The sequence below is a fragment of the Drosophila ficusphila genome, unplaced genomic scaffold (assembly GCF_018152265.1).
Source record: "Drosophila ficusphila isolate 14025-0441.05 unplaced genomic scaffold, ASM1815226v1 contig_791, whole genome shotgun sequence".
Classification (NCBI taxonomy): Eukaryota; Metazoa; Arthropoda; class Insecta; order Diptera; family Drosophilidae; genus Drosophila; species Drosophila ficusphila.
Genome location: NW_025064737.1, coordinates 10,065,368 through 10,079,043, shown reverse-complemented (window position 1 = coordinate 10,079,043; position 13,676 = coordinate 10,065,368). Strand labels below are relative to the sequence as shown.

The following is a 13,676-nucleotide window of genomic DNA, read 5'->3' as shown; positions in this document are numbered from 1 at the left end:
GAGCAATGAAAATTGCTGAGAGCGCCCCGAGGGCTTCCAAGTTGGATTGGGACTGGACATGGTTCGGGATCGGGCCTCTTGCCGCTGCTCTTGACCACGATCGATAAGGCTCACACTCACATACACACACGCACACACACACACAGGCGGTTACTTGGGTGCCTCGGTTCGTGTAGGTTATGTTTATGAATTGTCTTGCAGATTTTTGCACACGGAATTATGCGTTTATCTCAGAGGGTTAATTTCGCTGGCTGCTGTTGCTTTTGTTGTTGCTACTTTTGTTTTGTTGTTGCTCTCATTGTTGCTGCTGCTGCAGTTGCTGCTGTTTTCCATGGCCCGGGTAATTAAATCGCAAGAAGCTGATAATATATGGAAAAGGGCTCAAAGTGTGCAGGAAAATGGTTTTTGCTTGCCCCCTTCTTTGTGCTTTTTGGCCAAAAGGGTTTCTGGCTGCAATTGCTGTTGTGCCGCGGTTGCTGCTGTGCGCATTTGCCCGCTAGGAAATTATTCATGATAACAGAGATTGCATTGATTGATTGTGTGGCTGCACTTGGGATGGGTTCGCCGCGGATCGCCCGATCAGGCTGTGCGGCTTTGGGGCAAGTAAAGGGGGAAGGGGATGGGGAGAGGGGCAGGGGACAGGTGGTGGTGGCACGAGGTCGCCGGGTTGCTGGGAGCTGTTGCATCGACGGCTACCGCGCCTGAGTTATTTGGGCCATTAAATGTCTGTGATTTGGCCATAAGTTATAGGAACATCGACAATCAATTGTTGCCCCAACCTAGGCGGTTACCACATGTGGCAGTAGCTCGCCCCTGGCAACTCGGCTCTGAAACTTAATAGTCTTCGCGAGGAATTTGGAAAGAGGAACCATTGAAGGATGTTCACGTTGATTACGGGAAATAATAAAATCAGATTTTCCTTCATCATTTTATACGTTTTGTAAAGGCTTCTGTAAATAAATTATATCTATATATGTATGTACTTAAAAATTGAATCAAATTGAAGGTAAGTCAAATGTAATAAATAAAAATGTACTTATAGTTTTCAGAGCTTGAAAAAAGTAATTACAACTTTATAGAAAAATTTATGTTTCGTAAGTTCTTCAGAATTTTGTATCAACTAGACTTTTCTTTTATTCAAAGCAATAGTTTTTTATATTATTAATGCCTGCTAACTATAAATTTCATTAAATCCATTCTGACACTTTGACCTTGTTAGCGCCTTCACATGTTAATTATTTCTAATTAAAATACCCCAGTTAGGGGTGAACTGCTGTTCCAGTGGATAAAGTAACTCAAAACTGAATATAACCGCAGACATAAACCCAAATAGGAGCCTCTAAAATATGCAGCGGAAACGTTTTTGGCCTCGATTCGGCAGAAAGACAGTCGCAGAGTTGAACAACCCAGATGAGCAGAGTGGGGTTCCGGCTGTACGACCAAATATTGGCACAAATGAGCGTGTCTCCAGTGCATTGACGAGTCCCCCTTTTGGTATCGATCAAACAGGAGACGACTCGAAATCGGAGAGATTCCAGGACTGGCCCCCCTGCGAAATCGCTGGGCTGCCATGGCGACAATTGCATTGCAGCGAGGCAAATGGAAATGCTAATGGAAGTGTTTTGGAATCTCGCTGACAGGGCACGACGTGGCACCAAACCCATTACCAAGGCACACTAAACCATATAAACATTGGATGGGGATGGATATATAGTGTATAGTATATCATCAGCCCAACCGAGTCTATAAAAGCTTCGACTTGTGTTTGCGGCCGTTTCAGTTCAACTTCATCGCGTTGTCGTCCTGTCGTCCTGTCGCTCATTCTGGTTGCCGCAAAAGGAACAAAGAAACAATTAAAGTGCAGACCGCAAGGCGGAAGGAAGTGCATACCGCAAGTGATTCCCCCTGCCTCCCCCCTCTTCTCCCCCTCCAAGTCGAGTTGCATGTTGGATTGTGCCACAAAAACTTTTGAGCCAAGTTTCCCTTGCACTTCCACTTCGACTGCCACTTCCCCTTCTGCTGGCTTAACCCCCAAATGCCCCCCAGTGTAAAATGAAAGCAGACAACTTCTTCAAGTACGGCGCCCCTTTGTACCAACCGAAAAGTACACGGAGTCACTCGCAGTTGCAGAACCACTCCAGCAACATCGGCCATCTGACCTCGTCCTCGCTCCTCACGAGCGACGACCTGCGGCATCTCACCCAGCAGCGGGCCACCGGATACTCGGACAGGGAGAGCCTCGCCAGCGCCAGCAGTGCGGGTGGCCGGATTAAGCGCCGATCGAGGTAATCCTTTGCCAGCGGGTTGCCAAAGGGGGTTTCCATCCGGAGGGGGCAGCAAAAAGTTACCGTCGCTGACAGAAACAGTTTAGAAGAAGTTCGCCTTGTTGCAAAACAAAGCAATTGCATAACAAAGTAAGGTTGCAACGTCAAGGAACAACCGCAACCACTGGCGAACTGGTAAACATGTTAAGTGGAATAGAATAAATAGAGGTAGTGGGTCTCGAGAATACTTTTAGGAAAATCAAATTGGACAGGTTTAATATTTAATTTTAACTGGATTAAATCGTTTAAATTTTAAGGAAAAAGATATTATTCATAATACTTTTAAGAATAAATAACAAGTTATTTTACAAAATTAAGTCTAGAATACGTTACTTTCTTTATTACACGAATAACCACAGAAATCAAGGATAGACACTTAAGAAAAATAGTATGCTAATATGTTAACCAAAATTTGTTTTTCAAATTTTGATATTAATATTATGAATTCATAGGATTTTGTGTTATTAAAGAATTTATTATGGCTGGGAATTCTTTTTTAGTAATAGTAAGTTTTGAGAAAAATTCTGAACTTCAAGAAGTTGATTTAAACAATTTGCAGATAGTATCAATTAAATTGATCGAGGGAAAATACCTCGTACTAAAATCAGGTTATTGATTTATGCTTCGAAAATTCCTGTCCTATTTACATTACACAACCAACATATGCCAGCATTATTAGACAGTTTCTATACGAATCCCCGATCCACATGGTTATCTGCAAACACTTGCTGCAGGGTGGCCAGGATTTAACAACCCCTGTAAAGGTGTTGACTCAGCCATGACGGCTGTACTCGGCCACAGGAGCAGGGTTAAATTTCTATTTTGGCCAACTTGTCGTCCTGGCAACAACTGCACCACCAACTCCAATTGTCACCCCAAAAAGAACAGCTTCAGTTTCGCTTTTTCAGTTCCACTTTCCAATTCAGTTGCCGAGCAACTCCGTTTTCTAGTCGAATTCCGTGTAAAAATGTGATCTGCGATGAGTGTTCTTTGTTCCTTGTAATTTTTTAGAAACTTCCCCATGAAGTCCTCGAAGGGGGGCATCAGCAAGAAGAGCAAGACCATGGATTACACCAATTATGCCTACAATGAGGCAGTTGGTCGATTGAAGGTAATGCTGGCCGACAACTCCTATGTGGCACCGAAATTGGGCGGCGGTGTGTCTTCCTATTTGCGCAACTTCAACGAGGATTCTGGGGATAACTTCTCCGACAATCTATCGGTAAGATTTACCCTTTAAAATGGATTGAATACCTATTTAATAATACATTTCTTAAAGGTCATTGAGCGTCCCGTCTTCTCGGACATTTCCAAGTACTTGTCGCCCAGCCAGAAGTCGCGGATTAGCTCGTATCGCCCTAAAAAATCCTATGCCTCGGGTTATCTCTCGGCTTCCAAGGAGAACCTGGCTTCCACTGCAACTCTCTATCCGAGTAGTGCTGTTCCGGTTGTTCCAGCTGCTCCCCTTCCCTCGGATAGCGTTCCTGCTCCAGTGGAGATCTTCAGCTTTATCGAAAAGCAGGAGGACTACATCGAACAGCTGGAGAAGGAGTCCAAGTACTGTCGCAATGAGCTAACCAATCTACTTGGTAAAGTCAAGGATGTGATTAATGAGAACGAGCAGCTGACGGAGAACGCTCGATCTGAGTTGGTGGCTCTTGGTTCGGGGAAATCCCAGCCAGTGATTGCCACCACAAGTCCTTCCTCGGATAGTGACGAGCACTTGGTGTTCGCCAGTGGACGGAAGACTCCTTCAACTCCGAGGAAGAGTGCCACCAAGGGGCAAGTGCAGAGTCCTCGTTATGCCAGTGCTCCAAATATTGTCTACGAAGCCAGGATCAGCGAACTGGAAGCCGAATTGATGCAGGCCAGCATTGATCTCAGACGTTTGCGCACCGAAAACGAGGAGCTGAAGAGAAAGTTGGCCCACACAGATCCACTTTCAACTGTGGCCACTTTAACCGGAGGATCCAATTGCGAGTTGCATCGCAAGCAGCTGGAGAACCTTCAGCAGGATAAGAACACTCTGGAGGAGAGTGTTCGCCACCTGCAGAGGCTTTTGGACGAGGCCAAGGCTCAGGGTCAAGGAAGTGCCTCCTCCAAGCGATACATCAACGATCTGGTACAGATGGAACGATCGCAGGCGGAGTTGGAGGTGCGTCATCTGCGGGATGAACTGGACAGGCAGCACGAGAGGGTCAGGGAGCTGCAGCACGAGATGGCCAGGCGGCTGGCCGAGGAGCGGGCCAGTGCCGAGAGGCGGTACAACAGCCAGGTGGATCAGCTGGGCGGAGATCTCAGCTGCCAGTGGGAGCAGGTGGCCAAGCTTCAGTTGGATCTGGAGCGCCAGAAGCGCTATGAAACCGATCTCAAGCGGGATGTGGCGAGTAAGAATTCGCAGATCGAGGAGCTGAAAATGGAGCTGAGGGCCAACAGGACCACTTTCCTCGCTGACATGGCACAGGTGAATGCGGAGAAGCAGTCCTTGGAGCAGGACATCACTTCGCTGCGTCTGCAACTGGATCGAGCTGCCAGGGAAACCAAAACGGAGACCGCTCGTCTCACAGCCGAGATAAACTCCTTGAGGCAGCGATTGGATCGCGGGGATGCGGATCTCCTGCACTCCAAGAGGGAGGTCCTGCGGCTCAACGATGAGATAGCCAATCTGGAAAAGGAGGTAAGTGGAGTCAATAACCTAAAAAAATAGATTAAGGTAGAAAGGTTAAAGATAGCAATAACCCAAAAGTAAATACATATTAATATAGGAACGTGTAAAAGTGAATCATAACATAAAAAGATTAAATTTTCAAAAATTTTGGAATTAGTAAAATAAAATACATTATACTTTTGAAAGATTTTAGGATAAGTTAGCTTAAAATTAAAAGGCAAAGGAAGACTTTATTTAAAATATCACTTTTGAAAAGTATGTATTATATTTAATCCATCATAAGAATTATACTTTTAATATAACTTGTTTTTCACTTACCTTATGAATATCTAATTTTTTCAATATTACAGCTCGCTTATGGAGAGTTGAAAAACGAAATACGTCCCACCAAAAAAGACCTGGATAAGCGGATTTCCGAAATGCAGGATAAGCATGGTAAGTCACCAAGAATAATTACTGGATCACTTTTTCCTATCCACACCCCCTTCACCTATCACTATCCCCTCTATAAACTCTGGTTAAGCTATTGAAGCTCCTATTGTGTTCTGCGTGTGTGCCAATAAATACGAAAAATATCAAGATACTCCCAAAGATTCGAACTCAAAATTACCTACAGAGAAAGGTTCAATAGTTTATCCATGAGTTTTGTTCTGTAGCGCGTTGCATTTAATCCCATACCAAACTATAGTATATAACCACATAATTAAATCGAGTAATGTAATCTGTTTGTAGCGGGAACTGTAAATGAGCTTGAGGAAATGATAACATCTCAGAAGCAACTCATGGATAAACTGACGAACGAGTGTAAGACCCTAACGGGCAAATTAGAGGATACGACCTACAAGCACAAGTAATTATGATTAAATATAAACCAAGCTAATCACCAAGCAAAACTGCAATTCCGAACAATTAAAATCCCTATAAGATAGTTTTAATTTTAAGAGGTAAAATACTTACCATTTGATTTAGTTATTCAGTCACCTCTTAATTATTAAGACACCATGTAGAATATGATATATGATTGAGAGTCTATTGTGATATGGAAACCACCGCACAGCGCAATATGAAATTCAAGGCCAAACCAAAGTTTTCCCACCAGTATCCCTTCGAACACCAATTTTCTTTTTTCCGAGATTCGTTCCACACCAAAGCAAAAGCAAAAAGCAAAAGCAAAAGCTAAAAAAAACATCATAAACATCTCGACTTCGCTTGAGACTGGATTAACACGCTGTACTTGTACTTCTTCAAACCTTTCTTTTGCTGCCTGCTGAATGCCTGCCACGCAATTTTCATGGTAATTAGAACCAATTTGCGATCTTGCGATGCCAACAACAACAACAACAACAACAAGCGTGCCTTTGCCTTTGACCACAACAACAACAGCAACAACAGCAATTGCGGCTCCTACAACGTTAAAAGAAAGCGCAAACGAGTTCACTTTGCTGCCTGATTTGGAGCTGACCGATTTAGCAGGAGATCATGCTGCTGCTACTGCCACTGATGTTGCAGCAACCGATGTCGCAGATATTGCTGCTGTCGATGGCGATGAGATCCTGCAGAACATAATCAGAAGCAACGAGCGGTTGGCCAAGGAGTTGGCCAAAATGCCGCCGTTGCCAAAAATATCCAGCTACAAGAAGCCCAGAAGCCGCGCCGAATCAGCAGCAGCAACATCAGCAACATCTGCAACATCAGCACAACCAGCAACATCCAAGACAACCAAATGCTTTTGCCCCAGTTTCATGCGGCACAGACACGAGCATGAGCACATACACACGTTGCGCAGGCGCAGCAGCGGCAGCAACAGTGAATCAAATGCTGCATGTTGCCGCGGTCGCAGGCCGGCTGCAACATCAGCAATATCAAGCAACAGAGCGCGTACACAAACCACTCACCACAGCAGCAACAGCAACAGTAGCAACATGCAATGCCACGGTTATGAGTCCACCCTAGACACGCACCACCAACACGAGCACCACCGCACCACTTGCAACACAACCGCCGAGCTGCAACATCCTGGCTGCTGTCATCCCTGCAAAACGGAGCCGTTGCCCTGGTTGCAACAGCATCTGGTTTTGAATCAGACCCTCGGCGGTGCCACCGCCTGCCAGCCCGCGTGTCAAGTGCCCCACTTGACGGTGGATGCTGGTGGTGCGGCAGCAACAGCACCACCACCACCGGATGCCGCATCATCCGCCTGCCGAGGTCCCGGGAGCAATGCCTTGAGTGCCAGCATCAAGCCGAAGATGTACTTCGAGCAACTGTTGCGGCGCGAAGGTTGCCACAAGAAGCCACGTCCGCCGGTGAAGGTCGATGTCAATGTGCGACTGGTGCCCAAGCAGCCCAAGCCGAAGGTCAGCCGCTCCCTGAACGAGACCTTCGTCAAGGAGGTGGACGAGGTGGCCCAGGCCCTCAACGAAACCTTCGTCAAGGAGACCTCCCCGGAGTTGGCCAAAATCGATGAGCAGCTGGCGGAATTGGAGAACGATCGAGAACGGGAGGATCACGAGGAGGAGGATGAGGATGAGGTGGCGGAGGAGCAGGCCACCAAGCTTTGATAGTGTTTTTTTAGGCCACTAAATAGTCTTAAGTATAAGGTATATAATTAGGGAAAGGATTGATGGTACTTATTTAAATCACTTTATAGCAATTTTCAAGAAAACTTTGGTTGAAAATAGTTTAAAAAACTGTTTGCATTGAACACTATGATTTTATAAATTACTTATATATTTTAAAACACTACAAATTGCATCATCTTAAACATAAATATAAGGGGACTATATAGCATTATTATTAAATTATTTTAGCTAATTGAAGCTGCTTATAATGTATTGCAATAATCACAACACATATTTATTTAGAAGAGATGTATCTTTAATAACTAGCATTTACTATATATCTATTGTAATCTTTAGTTGTAGTTTTTAAGTTTTTATTTGTTTTTTAAGTTATTAATATTGTTTGTTGACTCTCAGTCTGGAGAAGCAGCAGCTGCGTGCCACAAACGAGCAGCTGATGTCACGCCTGAGGCAAATCTGGGGCAAATACAAGTCACAACTGCCCGTGCACCAAGGATCCCCGGAGTTGAGCTCCGAGGAGATGCGGGATGAGCACCCCCTAGAATCCCCGTCGGTAAGGATTATAATCAGTACCTGACTAATACGTTTCTTCTCCTTCTTTCTTCCCTCTGCTTTTCTTTCTATCTTTTTCTCTATCTTTCCAAACTTTTCATTTCCGAAGAGAGGAAATATCTGCTTTACAATCGAATCTAGAATATCTATCCAATCGCATGTTGAGTAATGAGGAGCATATGAGTAAATTAGATAGCTCACCACATGATTATACTAGCTTAGTTCCTGGAAAAGGTAAATTCCTTAAGGGGATATAAGTATATAACCAAATAGAGCACTGATTACACATGATTCATAATTCTTAAATGGTTTCACCACTCCAATCAGAAACGGAAGCTGAAGACCAGGAGGCGGAACTCCCCGATAAAAACGATATTTAGACCCAGTTACACTCCTACCACAATTACACTGAATAGCATTCCATTGGCGATCCACTCTAACCAAAATTCTTGTACTCACACAGCCGCTTACGACTACCAGGCAGCGACATATGGCACCCCAATCGAACCCATACAAAGCACCGCACCACCACACAACAGCGCCACCGACGACGACTACGCCACGTCCGCCGGTCTGGGCCTCTCCGATGGAGGAGGAGCAACTGCATCCGCCTCGGCAGCAGCAACAACAGCAGCAAGCATTGCAGCAGGAGCAGCAGCAGCAGCAGCTGCAGGAGAAGGATCCTCTGCAACGGGAAGGAAGAGCAGCATCGCCGACTACGGACTCCAGGATAACGATGACGAGAATCTCAAGGACAACCTTGGCCTGGGCGAGAAGCAGCAGCAGCAGCAACAGCAACAACAACAACAGGATGTGGACAGGCAACGGGAGCGGGAGGAGCGGGATCGGGAGCTCCAACAATTGCGGGAGCAGCGGGAGAAACGAGAAAGGGAAAGGGAGCGAGAAAGGGAACGCGAGCAGGCAGAGCAGCAGCAAACGGAGCAGCAGCAACAGTTGCAACAGCAACAACAACAACAGCAGCAGCAGCAGCAACCCTTGGCCGAAAGCAGTATTGCCAATGCCGGAAGCGCCAACTTGGCCGCCTACAACACCGATTACAGTGGCTACGATCAGCAGCAGTACGACGCGAGTGCCTACGATCCCAGTGCCTATGGCCAGCAGCCGTACGAGGGTCAGCAGTACGACTACGGGGATGCAGGAGCCGGCTACGATTACGGAGCAGCGGACTATGGACAGTCTGGATACCAGTATGACGCCACGCCAGGAGCAACCACAGCCGCAGCCACAGCCGCAACCGCTCAGCCGCAGTCCCAGTATCAAACGCAGCAGCGAGTGGCCACGGATTACAATCGATCGCCACCGACGACCGCGACAACGGGCATCACATCACCACCAGCAGGATCAGCATCAGGAGCAGCAGGATCAACTGGAGCAGCAGCCACGTCAGCATTATCATCTGGAGCAGGTGGAGCAACCGGAGCGAGCCGATCACAATCGCGCCCGGGCAGCGGAGCTGTGGGGTCAGCAGCTGCTGCTGGAACAGTCGCCGGCGGAAAATCCGCTCTGCCACAACAGCCTGCCGCGTCAGCCGCCGGCAAGAAGTAGTTGGAGTCCCGCCTTCGAGGATCGCCTCTCGCTGGAGTGCTCCATCAGCAGTCCCAGCCTGATGCGATCGTCCAACGATGAGACCTGCTCGGAACTGGCCGATCTCAGCGAGACCTTCTTGGTTTTGGTCGAGGGTTCAGAAGGAGAGGAGGAGGATCAAGAAGAGGAGAGCCTGTCGCCGGCCCACACCACCATCATCACGGCCAGGAGGTCCAGTGCTCCGGCGGTGGTCCAGCAGGCGGACATTGCCAACGAAACAGTCACCATCGAGCGCCATCTAGATGCCCAGGAACAGGAATAAGAGTAGGGAATGGGATCAGCAGCACCGAGTTCTCCAGCAACAGCAGTTTCTTCAGTCAACATACGTATAGTACTTCTACTCATGTGTTCCGCGATTAATCAAAGAAAATAAATTCAAGTTTTTTAACTAATAAAACAATTAGAAGACAAAATGTATACAACTTAATAATTAGTTTTTTTAACGTTGCCTAACTTAGTGGTTGGTTTTCATAGGTTTCGGATTTTTAAATTTTTTTTTATAGATTATTATGGAATAAGATTGAAGCTTTTCAAGGCAGTAAATTTTTTTTTAAGAGTGGAAATTTTTACAAAACAAAACATAACTTTTTTAAATTCTTTATTGTTATCTAGCTACTCAAAGGAATTTAAATTGGATATTTTTTAATGCTGATTGCTATTACGGTTTCGATTTGCAAAGTTTTTTATCTTCTTATTAGTCAACATAATTATAAAATACATTTTGTATGAAGGAAGATGAGACCTTGATTCTGCTTTCAAACAACCTAAAGAAATTGTCTCCTGCGAATCTGGATTAATGACTGCGTAATACTTAAACGTCACAAACACTTTTCCTCTCCGCACACTTTCATATAGTTGACTTTTCCCTCTGCTCAATTTCCGCGAGCAATAACTATTAATGATGGAACTAATAAACAACTTCGTGATGTAGGAGCAAATGCCTTGGGGCCACGCAATGCTGTCAAAGTAACTAAAACGATAGACAGACGGACATTCTTCATGTCCTGACTGACGTGCTCGTCAATTGGCCGCGACAACCGGGCCAAGAACTCATAAAGTGCCAAAATAAAATGAACTTGACTTTCAGTTTGGAGGTTAGTGTTTTGCCTTTTTCGATGAGGTAGCACTGCGACACGAATTAAACTAATTTTATTGAGTTTGCTAGATGGGGAGGTGGTGTATACTATAGTATCGATGATCTAGGAAGCATCTGGATAGGCGGTGGCTATCAGCCGCATGCCATTCCACTTCCATCCGTGTGACACAATCGAGACGGAGGCGTGCCCCAGTTGCAAGTTGCAGGGCTCCTCCTCCGCCGTGGTCAGAAAGCAGGCGGTGTACAGACTCATCTCCAGTTCGGGTGAGGTGCCCACAAAGAATGAGTTCACCGGCTTGTTCATGTTGTGGAAGGTGTGCCGTAGGCTAAGATGCATTTGATTGGGCTAAAAAGGGTTTAAAGGGAAAATTGAATAAGTTACAAGCCCAAATTTACATTATAACTACTTTACAATATTTACGTAAATAATTATACAAAGAGAAAAGCTTAAAAAGTTATTAAATTAGATTGTTTTACGTAAATATTTTGTTCAATTTTTAAAAATGTTTTATATAGAACTAATTGTTATTTTTAAAGACTTTTTGACCCGCCTTTTTAACCTTATACACCTCATTTCCATCTGCATTTTCCGTGAATTTCTAACTACATTTGCCATAAAAACTCACCTTTCCCATTTCCTGATGTCTTAACCAGCCTTTGTAGTCCACATTGCCGCGTTGCTCCTGATCGGCAAAGTAGAGCCAGTTGTGCAGTCCCAGGACCTTCTGGTCGCGAATCTCAGCCATGAAAACATGTTCGAAACTGGAGCTTCCCACGATGCCACGTCCTCGGGAATAGGGAGTGAACCAAAGTTCTTGTAGTAAACGCAGCTGATCATCGTACTCAATGCTGACGACATCTATTGGGAGATGTGATTTAGTTAGGTGGTCTATTGAGATACTGAACTAGCTTACCCTTGTTTACAAGATATTTCATGGTGAGCTTCATCACCCGAGTGTTCATCACGGTCCTGAGGAAATCGTGTTGCTCCTGCAAATGCTCGGGAGTTGGTTTCTCTGCAACGGAAACATCCAACTCGTAGTTGTCGAAAAGCCGCATTAGAAGGGCTGTGGTGGAATTGGCATCCCTGGCCAGAAGATCCTGATGCAGTTCGAAGAGACTGGAAAAAAAAGAATGATTAACGATTAAACAGGAGTTATAAACAATAAGACTAACTAACTAATTTATTTAGACTGTAGTGCAAAACAGATATCTTTTAGATTTTCTGAATTCTTAACGATGCAGTAAACTTTTAAAAAACTATTATATTTTACATCTTAGTATTTTTAAACTCTAAAAAAATAAATAAATTAAAAAACTATTCGAATTTCAAAGGTAAACAAAGTATACATTTTACACACATTTCTCGTGCGGCTAATTTGACTAATTAGACCCCTTTGAACCATAGTACTAGGGCAAAATTCTAGTTATCTTCAAATTCGGAAATACTTACTTCCTAGGTGCTTTATCATCGTGGGCACCGGACGTGGTCTTCCCCTGGAGATTCACCTTGTAGAGGTACGGACTGACCTCGGTCTCCTCCGCGTAGAGATTCTTGGAGAGGGTCAGAACGTCATCGGGCGTTCTGGGCAGCGGCTTGCTGTGGAAGTACTCTAAGAGAAACCCCAATTAGTACCGAACGATTCTCTTAGCGATTATATCTAAGAGAGACTACTCACCGTAGAAGTGCCAACTCAAGATGCCAATGGTGATCAGCAGGCCGACGATCACGAATCTCTTGAGTTTCTGGCATTTGGCACTGTCGATGTTGCCACTGCTGTTTGTTTGCTGCTGCACTGCGTCCATTATGGTATTATTATGGTACAATTATCTAATAACGATTAGTCAAACATTTGTTTTTGTGCCTTTGTTTGTGTCCCCTGTTTTCGCTGTTTATCTTTGACCGAAACTTTCGCGCTGATCGTGTTTTATCTGCTCATTCCGACCGACTTGCTCTGTGGCTAAAACGCCACTGAGAAGTTTATTCCAGTGCTGATCCGCCTGCTCACATGCTGAATACATGAGCAGTGCCCCCGAAAATTGGATAAATTATTCTCCCTCTCTCTTTCTGGTGGCTCTTTTGGGTATTCATGCTCTCTGGGGGATCATCTGTTGTCGTTTGTTTTCACCAACCGCTTCGCCAGCAGCTTTTGTTTTCTCAGGACCGGATTCGATGGGCCCGGTTTTGTATATATTTGCTTAAGCTTAAGTTCCTACGAACATAATAAAATATGTCAGCATATGGTACACATTGATACTATATTTTCCAGGAAAGTAGAGCAACTTACGTGACCCCATTTAGTAGTTTTTGTAAAGGGGTTGTCTGTCGATAAAGTTTAGCAAAGCTGATATTTGGAAATAAAAACTCTATTGTTTTTGTTTCAGAAATATTTTAATCCGATTTAGCTTTAGATTTACGATCTATAACTTTTTACAAAGAAATACTTTAAGATCTATTTAAGACTCCAATTTACATTACATTAACATTTTTATTGTGTTTCATATTCCAAAAGATAAAAGTAACAACAAATTTTGTTCACTTTTTTACTAATTTAAAATTTGCCTAAAATAGTTTTTATAATATCTTTAGCACTATTATTAAATTTAACTTTTTTGGATACAAAGAACCAGTATAAAATAACACATGCCTAGCAAACAGTAATGTTCTTACTATTGAAATAATTTCATGCATAAGTATTAATAATTCCCAAGAACGTGACTGAAATCACTCATTTGGGGGCAGTTAAACAAAGAATTAAATTACGAAGTTAACAATTTGTTTGTTTCGCCAAATATCTGGTCATTTGTATTGCCGTCTCGACTGCATTATAATTACTTCCAAAACGGGTCTG

General features: G+C 44.3%; 2 protein-coding genes across 6 annotated transcripts; one reads left to right on the top strand and one right to left on the bottom strand.

Annotated features, from left to right (window-relative positions):
• Nucleotides 1-1,795: 1,795 nt before the first annotated feature.
• On the top strand, nt 1,796-10,158 carry LOC108097757 (serologically defined colon cancer antigen 8 homolog). 5 transcript variants are annotated; one of them, XM_017200307.1, is made up of 8 exons: nt 1,796-2,285; nt 3,336-3,546; nt 3,604-5,001; nt 5,343-5,427; nt 5,725-5,842; nt 8,233-8,357; nt 8,587-9,416; nt 9,481-10,158. In XM_017200307.1, exons 1-8 carry the CDS (start codon nt 2,053-2,055, stop codon nt 9,988-9,990), a joined length of 3,510 nt encoding a protein of 1,169 aa, XP_017055796.1. In that variant the 5' UTR covers nt 1,796-2,052; the 3' UTR covers nt 9,991-10,158. The 5 variants fall into 5 exon arrangements, with proteins under 5 accessions (XP_017055796.1, XP_017055762.1, XP_017055772.1 ...); XM_017200273.1 differs by lacking the exon at nt 8,233-8,357 and adding an exon at nt 7,968-8,124 and having other exon boundaries at nt 8,587-10,158; XM_017200283.1 differs by lacking the exons at nt 5,725-5,842; nt 8,587-9,416; nt 9,481-10,158 and adding an exon at nt 6,295-7,589 and having other exon boundaries at nt 8,233-8,312.
• A 651-nt stretch (nt 10,159-10,809) lies between these two features.
• On the bottom strand, nt 10,810-12,843 carry LOC108097785 (poly(U)-specific endoribonuclease homolog). Its single transcript, XM_017200319.2, has 5 exons — nt 12,504-12,843; nt 12,278-12,437; nt 11,739-11,944; nt 11,451-11,683; nt 10,810-11,170 (listed from the first exon to the last, which is right to left on the bottom strand). The coding sequence occupies exons 1-5, from the start codon at nt 12,628-12,630 to the stop codon at nt 10,928-10,930; spliced, it is 969 nt and encodes a 322-aa protein (XP_017055808.1). The 5' UTR covers nt 12,631-12,843; the 3' UTR covers nt 10,810-10,927.
• Between the last annotated feature and the right edge of the window lie 833 nt (nt 12,844-13,676).

Bases quoted from the DNA above. Each gene is read 5' to 3' on its own strand.
- LOC108097757 (XM_017200273.1), top strand. From the start codon at position 2,053: ATGAAAGCAGACAACTTCTTCAAGTACGGCGCCCCTTTGTACCAACCG. The intron at 2,286-3,335 runs GTAATCCTTTGC...GTAATTTTTTAG, and splicing joins CGGATTAAGCGCCGATCGAG to AAACTTCCCCATGAAGTCCT. The intron at 5,002-5,342 runs GTAAGTGGAGTC...TCAATATTACAG, and splicing joins TAGCCAATCTGGAAAAGGAG to CTCGCTTATGGAGAGTTGAA.
- LOC108097785 (XM_017200319.2), bottom strand. From the start codon at position 12,630: ATGGACGCAGTGCAGCAGCAAACAAACAGCAGTGGCAACATCGACAGT. The intron at 12,438-12,503 runs GTGAGTAGTCTC...GGTTTCTCTTAG, and splicing joins CTTGAGTTGGCACTTCTACG to AGTACTTCCACAGCAAGCCG. The intron at 11,684-11,738 runs GTAAGCTAGTTC...ATCTCCCAATAG, and splicing joins GAAATATCTTGTAAACAAGG to ATGTCGTCAGCATTGAGTAC.